The sequence below is a fragment of the Semicossyphus pulcher genome, unplaced genomic scaffold (assembly GCF_022749685.1).
Source record: "Semicossyphus pulcher isolate SPU_LCO1_2020_fin unplaced genomic scaffold, fSemPul1.0.p SCAF_10, whole genome shotgun sequence".
In the NCBI taxonomy this organism is placed as follows: Eukaryota; Metazoa; Chordata; class Actinopteri; order Labriformes; family Labridae; genus Semicossyphus; species Semicossyphus pulcher.
This window is the reverse complement of record NW_027211604.1, coordinates 15,593,133-15,605,315: the sequence shown is the minus strand read 5'-3', so window position 1 is coordinate 15,605,315 and position 12,183 is coordinate 15,593,133. Positions and strand designations below refer to the sequence as shown.

General features: G+C 40.6%; 2 protein-coding genes across 2 annotated transcripts; one reads left to right on the top strand and one right to left on the bottom strand.

Moving 5' to 3' along the window:
* Nucleotides 1-1,325: 1,325 nt before the first annotated feature.
* bicdl2l (bicaudal-D-related protein 2-like) lies at nucleotides 1,326-6,555 on the top strand. Its single transcript, XM_069670669.1, has 6 exons — nucleotides 1,326-1,993; nucleotides 2,622-2,741; nucleotides 2,832-2,990; nucleotides 3,634-3,710; nucleotides 3,851-3,971; nucleotides 5,251-6,555. Exons 1-6 carry the CDS (start codon nucleotides 1,463-1,465, stop codon nucleotides 5,587-5,589), a joined length of 1,347 nt encoding a protein of 448 aa, XP_069526770.1. The 5' UTR covers nucleotides 1,326-1,462; the 3' UTR covers nucleotides 5,590-6,555.
* Nucleotides 6,292-11,756, bottom strand: abhd11 (abhydrolase domain containing 11). Its single transcript, XM_069670670.1, has 6 exons — nucleotides 11,491-11,756; nucleotides 10,589-10,724; nucleotides 10,030-10,203; nucleotides 9,680-9,850; nucleotides 9,024-9,205; nucleotides 6,292-8,372 (listed from the first exon to the last, which is right to left on the bottom strand). The coding sequence occupies exons 1-6, from the start codon at nucleotides 11,613-11,615 to the stop codon at nucleotides 8,237-8,239; spliced, it is 924 nt and encodes a 307-aa protein (XP_069526771.1). The 5' UTR covers nucleotides 11,616-11,756; the 3' UTR covers nucleotides 6,292-8,236.
* Nucleotides 11,757-12,183: the final 427 nt, after the last annotated feature.

Below are 12,183 nucleotides of genomic sequence, written 5' to 3'. Positions count from 1 at the left end.
TTGACAAATGATAAAAAATAAAAGTAATTGTAAATTATTTGTTTTGAATATTAATGTACCTGTTTTAAGAAATGCTTAGAATAAAATGTCTTCTGGGTACATTTTCTTGCAGAGATGTGCCATTTTTTTTTGTCTTGTTAAGGACTATTGTTCCCTAAAACAGCACTGCAACAATGGAAACATCACAGATTAAATGGGTTCTCCCACCACATTGGCAAACGTTTTCTGCTGTAAGAAAAAAAGTCTAGAAGGCCAAATATGAGGCTAAATGACTTGTTGAAGCACGTTTGTTGAATTGCAGGGTGATTTTAAAATAGCACCTGACCTATAGAAACTATCACAGATGAGATTTTCCATTCCATTAAAAAAACTTTCAACACTGGTTTCAATGACCATGAAGCAATGACCTAATTCTTGCAAAAAAGTTAAGCACACAGCTTTTAGAGGAAAACTGATAAGGAAACCACTAAGGCTGTAAATCCCACACAACACAAATGTGAACCACATCCTCATCCCGCTGCATCAGGACGTAAACCAGGTCTATAAATAAAGTTAGCTTAATTAGAACACATGACGTGTCCACAGCCATGTGAAACAGTTGACTTGACTTTCTCAAGCTAACAGGCCTTTTGAAAAATGCAAAGTAAGGGGGCAGAAAAACACGTTTAATTGCAGTATACTAATAACAGTGGTGTAAATCTGTTTTTTAAGTGTATTGGCTGCTTCCTTTAAATCATACACTGAGACTTAAAGCTTCCTTTTGAAGTGCCAACATGCCAACGATTATTCAGTTCTAAAAATGGACGTGTTGATTTGTCACTGACTCATCTCTACTCCTGTAGGTGGGAGTTTTGTCACCAAAATATTTCTCTTTTTCCATAACTGCAAGAAAAGACTTCATCTGGTGTTTTCCCCAAAGCAGTCAGACTCCAGAAATATATCAATGACTAGATAAATGTCTGGTTTTGACTCTGTAGGAGTTTTATTTATAAAATAATTTTTAAAAAGTAACAAAACAATATAAAGACAGAAGTTTTCTTCGTTGTATAACAAGCCTTCTCTTAATATTTGAGTTGCATGATAAAAGAAGAGTTTAAATCAGGTATCATACGTCAAGCCTGGTTAATCTGACCGTATTAAAGGATCAAAAAGCCCTCCCCCATTTGTTCCCCTGCAGCTGTGGTATGTTTGCACGTCATGTGTTTGTGTAGCAATTGCAAAGGAGGAAGAAAACCCAGACGCACCACATGAAGCCACAGCCTCCAGTGACATCACATCATGTCATGTCGTGTTTCTGTGAAGACGCATGCCGTTCAGGAAAAACCAGTTTGGAGACATTCTCAACCTCCCTCCGCCTTGTCTTTCTGCCTTCCTCTTTCTCTTATGTTTATTTGTATCCAGACACTATCTCCAGTTGGCTTGTCTGAGTCTACTTCTGCTTGTGACTTCTCCCAAGCTGATAATGGACTTCTCTCAATCTTTCTCAGCGCTCAATGAGCAGCTGAGACCTCGAGTCACTACAAGTGAACAGCTGCACTCCTCTCTGAACAGACTGGAAGACAAACAGTGGGGCTCACTCAGGAATCAATCTTCATCTTACCGACCTACAGTTGTGCCAACAGAACCAAAAGTGTCTGTGACTACGACAGAACCAGGGGATCCTGAAGAGAATGCAGAACAGGAGGATTTAGTCCCAGGAAGCCTCGAAGAAGGGGATCTGCTGCCCTTCAACAACTCATGCCTGATCACTGAGTTAAATTTAGAAGATATGGGTGAAGAGGAGCTGCTGAACAAGGACAGCAACACTTCACCGTCCGAGGAGAAGGACATTCCAGGTGAGCTGACCTCTAAGGGGACAGGCGAGTCCTCAGAGTCAGTAGCCAGTGATGGTGGGAGCAACCAGAGAAGCTACCTGGACGGGACTTTACCAGACCTGATCAGGAGCGGTAGGCCGCTCGGCAGACGCCGGACACTTGGACCTGTCTCAGACACGGTAGGACAAATTGTCTTTATAAGTATGTTTAAAATGAGAAGGAGGTTGTTAGTGTAGTGGATACTTTTAAAACTGTTACACAAGGCTTGTCAATCAACAAAACCTGTTATACTGGTAGGAGAGTGTCCCAACTGTCACTATGGAGTACATGTATAAAAAGCACAAACATGAAAGGGGTAAAGTTGTTATCAGAGCACAAGGTAATGAAGTGAGTTTGACGTCAGAGTGCAGTAAACCTCACTGTGCACTGAATATATATGGGGACATTTATCACTTAATGATGGCAGGCCTTAAACTGGGGATGTGAGTTTAAAAGTGGAAACAAATTTACAGGAAAATGTCAAACTTTAAGCAAGTAGATTCCATGAATCAGTTATCTTGTTGTATCTATGAGAGTGTTTTCCTAAATGCATCCAGATAAACATCTATTCTGCTTGTCTGTTGAAATACACCTCAGCCGGTACGACTGGATTTCCTGTCTGCAGTTTCACTCAGGAATTTAGATTAGCAGTTTCTATTTACAATCTGTTAAAATGTCATGAGGTTGTACTTTCTGTGTGCGGGCCTGCAATTATCTCGTGGTGACATGCCTTGTTAAACTGTACTGTATGATATTTATTGTCCGCAGCTGAAAGAAGTGCGCAGAGAAGTGGAGCTGTCTCGGAGACGAAGCATCAAGCTGAAAGCCCAGGTGGACAAACTGCAGGAGAGCAGAGATGGGCCGGGATGGAGCCAACACAGAGAGAGGGTAAAGGTCACACGCAGTACCAGGGTGAAGTTTACATCTCGAGGGTTTTACAGGGTTATTATAATTTCTTTCCTTTAATTTCCATCACAGGTCACAGAGGAGGTTCTGTCCGTTCTGCGGCTGCTGCACCCGCTGACAGAGCCAGGGTCTATCCTGACCGTATCAGCTAACGGTGAAAACCAGCTGGACCATGCCTTGGTACAGCTGCAGAATGTGTCCCGCAAACTGGCTATCAGCCACACCAACCAGGTAAAGCAAACACCTACATGTCCTTATCCTTATCTCTTACCTACAACCTCAGAATGAGTGGATTTTAGTGGGTATGTTAGCTAGAGGAATGTTTGCTTTGAACATGAAAGTGGGAAGAAAATAAGTGTGGAAGAATAAAGTTTTAATTTACAATTTCTGTCTGATTATTTTAACTGGATAGAAGTTATCTACCTTATTTATAGATGCATTCACCTGCATTCAAAAGACTAAATATCGTTTGATAATGCAGAAAGCAATTTGTATTGTCAAAAAGGTATTTGAGTTTAAGAATCCTTAGATTAGCCCTGAGGCTTTTACGTAGATATATTTGCTCCCGCTTGACGCACTTGTGCCCTCCTTCGCGTCCTTCCGATTGTTTCCATGAAGAGATCATTAATTCCTCTACCAGGAGTTAAAGATCAGCTATGTGCCCTGACAAGGTTCAGGTGACATTCTCAGTGATGTGCATCTTTCTGGTATTCAGTTCACGTTTGAGAAGTGTCACGATGTGTGACTGACAGTGGAAAAGGTCAGGACACACGTAAGTGACAGATAAGAGGGAGTGAAGTGAGGTCGGTTTACGGTGGAGAATAACAAGAGTTGAGACAAAAACTAACCCTCATCCATTCTTCTTCTTTTAAAGTACAACTCTGGAAAAGGAGCAGAAGACAGTGCTATTCTGCAGCAGGCTCTGCGGGACAGAGATGAGGCCATAGAGAAGTAAGTACACACACGATGAACACAATCATAACCCCCCTCCTATAAGTAATAAATGAGTCAAGATTTAAGGAAGAAAAAGGAAGCTGAAGGTCACTCATTTATTTTAAGCAATGTGTCATTCTTTCTTTTCTGCTGTGCAGGAAGAAGGCCATGGAGGAAGAGCTGCTGCGGAGTAAAACAGAGATGATGCTGCTGAACAACCAGGTGCTGGAGGCCGTACAGAAGCGTCTGGAGATGTCGCTGGAGCTCGAGGCCTGGAAGGTAACCCCGAGATGAGTTTAATGTTTAACACAGACGAACAAAAAGTGGGGGGAAAAAGTCAAAAGGAAAGGGTTATATCGCTCAACAATTAAATAAGGAACATAGAAATGAAAATGGGGTCATGGCAAGCAAAACAGAGACAGTGAGGAATGTGAAAAAGTGTGACAGAAAAGTAGGGCAGATACACACCCAGTATAAAACATAATTAGTGTTAAGTACTCACGTGTTCTATCAGAACTAAAAAACAATTACAATTCACACAGATTACATTCTTCACAATCCATGCTCACAGGCATCACTGCCAGCTGGTGTCCTGCCACAGTGGTTTGACCTCAGTAATCATCTGGTGAGCGCCGGGCTCCCAGCAGACTGAAACAGAAACTACAGGGCAGATTTTCTTTAGTGATTGACAAAGAATAATTACAGTTAAAGGATCAGAGTGTACAATTTAAATGTACACTATTCATAAGTGTGTTTTCTAAAGTCTAAAATCATCTTAAAATAAGAATTGCTGTGTTTTTATTACCCAAGGATGAGCACAGAGGGGCTGGGTCCTCTTTCAGGGAGTCTGTTAAGTTTTTTTTTGTTACAGAAGCCTAGAATGGACAAAATACTCACTGCCTCTAGAAAGGGCTTTTTTGGTCTTTCATTTTCCTTTTTTAAATGGGATTTGGTTACAACATGCAATTTAGATGCACTAATTCCTTCACACTGGTTCTTAAAAATATTGCACACTTGCAGAAAATACTTAGTATGATCATAATTTATATTAGGCAAAACATTCTTTGGATATAATCATCTTGTTAGCCACTGAGTACATGGTTGCTTGTTTGTCAAAGCACTTTGTAAACTGTTGTTTTTAAAGGTGCTATATAAATAAATAAATATTATTATTATTAATAATAAATCATTAAATGTTGTTTTAGCTGCAGATGGGATTTATATGGGCGATGAAAGGTGCAATTAGCTTTTTTTTTCACCTATATACCTCCTATACTAAACTGTGTTTTATTGATGTTCAGAGATCTGAGATCTGACAGGTTGAGCATTGGGACAGTATGGAAACTCTTTGGGTCATCTTAGAAACAATGACTGCAAAACCCATACAAGCCTGCAAAACACATAAAAAATACAGTTATAAGACACACAACTCTCATGCTGGGCTAAAAGCCATAAATGTAACTCTTTTGCACATTTCCTGTCACTCATCACTGTTTGCAGATTTGTCACGGTCAGTATCTCTGCTACTCTGACAGCCTGTTTGTTTTTCTTCATTCAGGAGGACGTTCAGCTGATGCTCCACCAGCAGCTGCAGATTCAGCAGCAGGCTGAGCAGGCCCAGAAAAAGCCCTCCCGCCTGGGTATCCTGAGGAGAAACAAACAACCGCCCATCCAGCGACCATCCAACTTCCAGGCCGCTACACCTGTGCCTCCTACAACCAACCCCAACCAAATCTTCGTCTCCAAATCTGCTGTTTCAACTCCCAGCACGCCTCCTTCACAACGCAACTGGAGGGACAGGCTGAGGAGGGGCAAGAACAATCGAGACCAGGATGCAGCAGGGCAAGATTCAGAGTATGGCAGGGGGGGCGACTTTGAGGTGGTATCGCTTGATTAAAACAGGGATGACTGCACTGAGTAACTTTATTATGATGCACAAATCTCATGTCTTACTATGTAAAGTCCCCCTCCACTTAAAAATGTGTATTGCTTATTGTCTTTGGTTGGAGTTTAAGATTAAGATGCACAGATTATGTGACATCACAACTTTGTAAGCCAATTGTTGTCCAAAGTGGACCGATGTATCCAATATTACTTAAAGCTGCAGTGCACACACAGAGAATGGACTTTTTATACATATATGTTCATACACTTTTTTTGTACAGCTGTTACACTGTTAAAATGAACAATATTCATTTTGTCATAGATTATGGATTTCTCTGTTAGGGAGATGTAATTTGTAATCAGACAATTGAAGTTTTCAGTGGAAAAATCAGACACAAATTATGATTCAATGCAGAGTTGTTATATCTCTTGAAGTAGTCAGGATGGGCTTTTCTAGTGCTGGGAAAACATTCTTTTAATCTTTGGCTATATCATTCACGTTATATATGTCACTGTGATTATGAGCCATGGATTTTTTTTAACACTGTAACACTTTAATGCTTACCTTTTGTTTCTTGACTATTATTTGTCATGCTGTAAATAAATTAAGTCCTCGTGCAAAAGCTCGGACTGCAGTTAATGTTGCAAGAAGTCTTCATTGTTTGAACTTGTTGTATTTTCAAGATTCAAATAGATAAAAAATAACTTACCAGATTTTTGAAATTTTATTGTATAATATTAGTTTATACATTTTCAATAATATATAGTCCACTCTTATATTCATCTTGCACACATGTAAAATTTATATATGGCATTATCTAGAATGAGTTCCACCATTGTGGCATCACGTTCAACAAACTGAGACATACATAGCACTGCAAATTTACATCCGATGACGAGAGAAGGCATGCTCATATTGAAACAATATACAATCCTGAACAGATGATTTCAGTCTTCAAAAAGCTTTTCAAGGTGAATAATTGATTAAATTCTCTTTTCCATATTGTGTAACTGATTTGGATATATTCTTGTCACACTGCAGCGCTACCTAAGCTGAAGCAGGGTCTGCATTCAAATGTCAGTGGTTCGTACTCCCCCGATTTACACTGTGCAACAAGTCCTGTGTCCTGTGAGGATAAGATGGTGCTTCTCCACTAACTGCAGCTTAAAATAACGAAAGAGATTTTCACTTAACTTAACTGGCAATTCAAAGTCTTTTAACTTCTGCATTCACATAAAATAAACATAAACACAGATTGTAGTAAACATCTAGCGCCATGAGGGGACACATCCTCATCTGTTGGACTTCCTCGTGAGAAAATTCACATAGAACTGGCAACCCAGCTGCCACTCTAAAGTCTGCTTGCTATCATTGTACAATAAAAGTTTTTATCAAGTTTTACAGAAATGGAAAAGGAGCTCTCGACAAAAGAGGCACATACAAATTTACAACACCCTGCTTCTTCATACAGATGGCAGTTTCACTACTGGACTGTACTCTTCAAACTCATGAAAACAGAAATGATATTAACACAGTTACAATAAGTTAACAACATACATTGTTGCAGCATATATTTGTGCAATACCCATATAGCTTTGCGCCTTAGTTGTAAATATAAGTTAGATACAGATAATACATCGGTAAAACAGGTTTGATCAAAACACTGATGGGACTACGAAGACACAACACCTTTACTAGGGCTTATTGCCAGACAGACAGGAGATACACATGTAGAATAATTAGCATAACCAGTTGTAACCTGAGATTTTCAGGGAACAGATTGTGACAATACTGAACTTGAGTGTTTCAGCTGGGATTTCATAGGTGATTATGTTGCCATAAAAATATTACCAGCGCGATGACTGACCTGTAAATCCTCATATCTGACATACAGCAGATACACAGAGGCGAGGATGTGAGGAACCAAGTTCCAGACCAAATTATTTTTATATATCACTACTGTCAACATCAAATTAGGTTTCTACAACACACCATCTGTACACATAGAGCCTGTATTCCTGCCTCTTTGCAGAGCTTGAACCTCCTGACGCATGATACCAAACCCCCATGTGCAAGAAACTATTTTTGCTTTGCACATTCCTTCTGTCTCTACAGAAAGAGCATTTCAGATGTACAGTATTTGTTTCATTCCAGTGCTGTCAAATCTTCAACATCCATATATTTTACGGGTGGTCCGCTTCAGCACTTGCAGATTTTACTCGGCCTTAAGCCACATTTCTATTATACTGGCATAAATGTTTAAAGAAAGCCCTGTGCAAATGAGAGTTTCTTTGGATTAGTATCATATATATCACCTCAAATATAGCGCTGTTATGCTAAACTGACAATAAGTTGCAAATGCTATTCTCTACCTACAGATCTAAAAATCAGTGAAAGCTAATCCAGCCATTCTAATAACACTATATGTCTGGCAGAGAGACTAAACAAGTAAAGTTCATTTCGCAAACTTCATTTCGCTACACCAAGTTTGTTTTAAGGTAAGCACTGACTGCTGTAAAAGGGAGAGTTTGGTCCAGTGTTGGCAACTATTAATGACTCCACTCGCGGTTGCTGAATCTGCTGAATTCTCCCTTTCAGTGAGAGGACGCTCAGAGTTGCTGAGCATAAAAAAAGTTCTGAGGCGTATGGCAGGATGCAGCTAGGACTGAAGGAAGGAGATGATGGAGCTGATGAAATCTAAGGGTTTATCTGCGTGGATCCAGTGGCTCGCGTCTGGGATGTACTGGATGTCAGCACTAGGGAACAGCCTCTCGATTTCTGGGTAATCCTCAGAGCTGGATCAGGATTGAAGACAAGGAGAAGGGGGAGTGAGAATACCAGGTGAAATATGGGTGGTTGATCAATGATTTTGGGGGGATTTTATCAAGTTAAATGATGTATTGCAATTTGTATTGTTTTCACAATTGCTTATGTATACAGTATGTATTTATACAGCAATTTATATCCATTAAAATCAGTCAAAATGGATTCCTATTCTTAATAAGGGCATCCTGGAGTATCACCTGTTATTTGTTTGTAAGTATCGTTTTTGTATTTTCATTTAATTTATTTACATTGCTTCCTCTTTGAATCAGTTTGTTTTTTAACCTTTTGGGGATTCTGTTCAGTTGTTGACTGACAGTTGTGATCAATGATGACATCATTGTTTTCTGAAGACCCACATACGGTTGCCTTGAGTAACAGCCATGCCAGTTCTGTCGCTGTACCTTGTATCTTATTTGGAGACACTGTATGTACATATATAAAGTCATGTTTGTTGGTGCTGTTTCTGCCTGAGGAAGTTCATGTAAAATGTTGTTGGCGCAAAGACCAGGGTGGGGATACTACATGATGGCACAGTGGAGGTCTCTCTCTTTCTGTCCTAGTAAAAAAGTAATGGCTTCTTTAAAAAAGCTATTGAGTATTTACTGTGGTGTTATTTTTACCTGATGTAAGCAGAGCTTGCTCCACCTAAAAACAGCGTAGGTCCCTGATAGGCATTGTTAAAGCTGGGGAAGCTCATGACGTTGTCAAGGTGTGCCGAGATGGCCTCCAAGTTAACCCTCCAGGCGTAGTGCCCGTTCTGCTCCACCAGGTTAGTCAGCAGGAACTGACGTACCGAGCGTTCCTGAGGAAGGGTAGGACAGTTAAAGACTAGGATAGTTTAAAAACAACCCTGATTTTCATTTCAAAAATTCATAAAACACACTGTTCACCACTTGCCAAATCACTTAACAGTAGACTGACACAGTAAGTGCTTAGATCGTGAACATAGTGAAGCTTACAGCCAAAGAGCCAGATATTTCACCATGGAGTTGGTAGAGACCAAAAACAGAGCTAAAAGAGAGTTAATACTGGACTAACATACACTAACCGGTTGTTAACAGTTTTCTATGTAAACATTGATAACAAACTGTATAAGTGTTGTCTACACAACTCGTTTCTGCTGCCACCAGGTGGTTAAAACAAGTCAGTGACTTCAGGTTTAAATACCAAGAAAGATATATTACACTCCTGAAAAAATAACATCCTAGTTTGAATGTATTTAAGAGCAGTAAACCTTGTTTAAATGAGTAGTTTGAAATCAAAAAGGAGTCCTGACCTTTACCAAACTGCGCAGCTGATCTTCAGCCATCCGCCTGGCGGTGGAGCGTGGGATGTCACTTGAGATCTTCACCTCCTGCATGGCCTGGATGTAATAGCGGAAGTTGGTGCGTGTGGAGGTCTGGGCTGGACTGATGTCAACTACCACCAACCGCTCCACTAAACCAGGCTTCAAACAGGCAGGAAAAGAGAGCGATTAAAAAACTATGGAAACAGGACAGCACGGTGTGGCAGAAGACCAGAGGAGGATCTTTAGGTTCAAAGAGTACAATAGTGTGCAGGGAGACAGGTGAGATAATATCCAGCGGGAGGACTGTACAATAAACTGACATTTTCTTGACTGCTTACCTGCGTCAAGGCTGTCATCATGGCCGTTTTCCCTCCCATGCTGTGGCCGATGAGGACACACTTCTCGATGCGAAGCTGGGCGAGGAGATGTTTCAAGTCATCAGCCATCGCTTCATAGGTAAGCTCTGGGCTGTGAGGGCTGTTACCATGGTTACGGGCATCTACAGTCAGCACCTAACTGGACAAAGGACAGTTAGGACACTTGGAATGGGGGTGGGGGGAAGGGAACAAAAAAACTTTTATGTAAGCTGCATCCTTTTTTTGGCCCCAGCTCAGGTGTATGACAGCTCAAACAAAGACTGTACTGTGCACGTGAGGTGCTCAATTTCTTATAGCAAGCTAAAGAGCAGATTAACCATCAGTATTTGTTACAACAGTACAGACTGCTGAGAAGTTGTATCAAATGATTGGCAGCACATTGGTTAATTGTACTGTCCATCCCTGCTTTTGTAAGAAGGCTGATATCAGGCTAAGATATCTGCTAAGAACAAACTCAAACACAAAGATGAACTGTTGTTGATGGAACAACAAAGGTGTGAAGTCTTCATCACTGCTTTACCTTTCGGCCTGTGCGCTGCACCAAGGACTTTGCTATTGAATGGAAGTTAGATTTGCTGCCAAAAAGGCCGTGGAGAAACACCAGGGGAGTGCTCTCTCCCTTCCCATCAAAGACATCATAGGTCAAGTTTACCGGGCTGGGGAAAAACAAACATGTACATTAGTTCAAATCTTCCTGGTTATGTCTGTGATGACAATTATGTCACTACTTAGGCAAGAAAAATGATCATGTAATGTAGTTTGTAAAACTCTGCATTGAATTGCTCCAACTTAAAGTGAAAATCAATTGTATTTACGTAGGCTGCATCCTAATCAAACAGGATATCAGGGGAAATGATTTAAAGTAAAGGCAGTGGCAGCATTATTCAATGTAGAAATAAATTAAGTCATCTGTTAAAACATGTTTGAGGTCAATATTTTTGTCTAATGACAGGGAGAAGACACAATTACATGACCACCTCTACTAAAAAATAACTTATAGAATAAGTTGAAAAATAGTTAGAATTATAACTTAACTCTGCTAGGGTTTTTAAATAAATAATATAGTAACTTAGCGTACATGTAGCATAGCATAGCAGACACAATGTATAGGACAACAATTATAGTTTTATTTAGCCACAAAACCAATTAAGATGCAGCCAGACAGATAGTCCATATATTACATAAATTCCCCACTGTGCTAATGCAAGTTGAACCTCTTGCTAACCAGACGGCTGAATGTCATTTATGTAAATTGAGTAAAAGGTTAATAAAGATACATGGACAAAACACGGAGACACATTGCAACGGTTGAGGTTTCAAGGAGAAACAGCTGGCTATCATTTCCACCCAGCATCACCGCACCACGCTATACAGCCCAGGCTGACAGAGGGCATCAGTTAGCCGGGTAGCTAGCATGGATACCTGGATGAACTGGCTGTACGGACCATGGGAGCCACCCCGCACACATCCAGGAGTCCGGGAATTAAACGACAGGACGCCCGGCCGCTCAGCAGTCCTCTCTGGATCAGGCGACACAAAGCACTCATGGCAGATATGCTTCGTTACCGAGCGTTCGACAAACAGCATGTGCGTTCAAAAACGGCCACAACGAGAGCACAGTCTCGGAGAGTGTACATGCACAGCGCTTCAAAGGAGGTCGAGATTAAAGCGAGCTTCATTCAGCCCGTCAACAGCTGATGGTGCGTCATGACGTGACACGCACATTCTTCTTCGTCTGCGGTTGAGTATTACGGCGACATCCATAATGGTTGCATTACCGTCATCTACTGGGTTGTAACAGTTTTACAGTGAAAAATATTCAAATTGATCCCTACTCAAGACATGTTCTATTCTATAACCCTGACACAAATGTCTGAGTTCGTGCAAGCCTGTTTTATACCAAGTTTATCTCCCGTGAATCCTCTCATCATCCAGCACCATTTTTTATCTTTCAACCTCCACTGTACTGGATATCAACTGCACCGTTTTACGAAGGTAATAAATGCCAAAACGTTTTCGGGTTTTTTTTGGTCCACAAAGATATTTTGAATGGTTCCATTTTCCGCCTGCTCCTCTTCCTTTTGCCTCACGTCTTCATTCAGTTCTCTCCATTCT

What these genes read in the sequence shown, in the direction of transcription:
- abhd11 (XM_069670670.1), bottom strand. Translation starts at nt 11,615, where the DNA reads ATGAGTGCTTTGTGTCGCCTGATCCAGAGAGGACTGCTGAGCGGCCGG. An exon ending in CGTACAGCCAGTTCATCCAG is followed by an intron (nt 10,725 to 11,490) that starts GTATCCATGCTA and finishes GTTTTTCCCCAG; the next exon opens with CCCGGTAAACTTGACCTATG. An exon ending in TGATGACAGCCTTGACGCAG is followed by an intron (nt 9,851 to 10,029) that starts GTAAGCAGTCAA and finishes GCCTGTTTGAAG; the next exon opens with CCTGGTTTAGTGGAGCGGTT.
- bicdl2l (XM_069670669.1), top strand. Translation starts at nt 1,463, where the DNA reads ATGGACTTCTCTCAATCTTTCTCAGCGCTCAATGAGCAGCTGAGACCT. An exon ending in AGAGATGAGGCCATAGAGAA is followed by an intron (nt 3,711 to 3,850) that starts GTAAGTACACAC and finishes TCTGCTGTGCAG; the next exon opens with GAAGAAGGCCATGGAGGAAG. An exon ending in TGGAGCTCGAGGCCTGGAAG is followed by an intron (nt 3,972 to 5,250) that starts GTAACCCCGAGA and finishes TTCTTCATTCAG; the next exon opens with GAGGACGTTCAGCTGATGCT.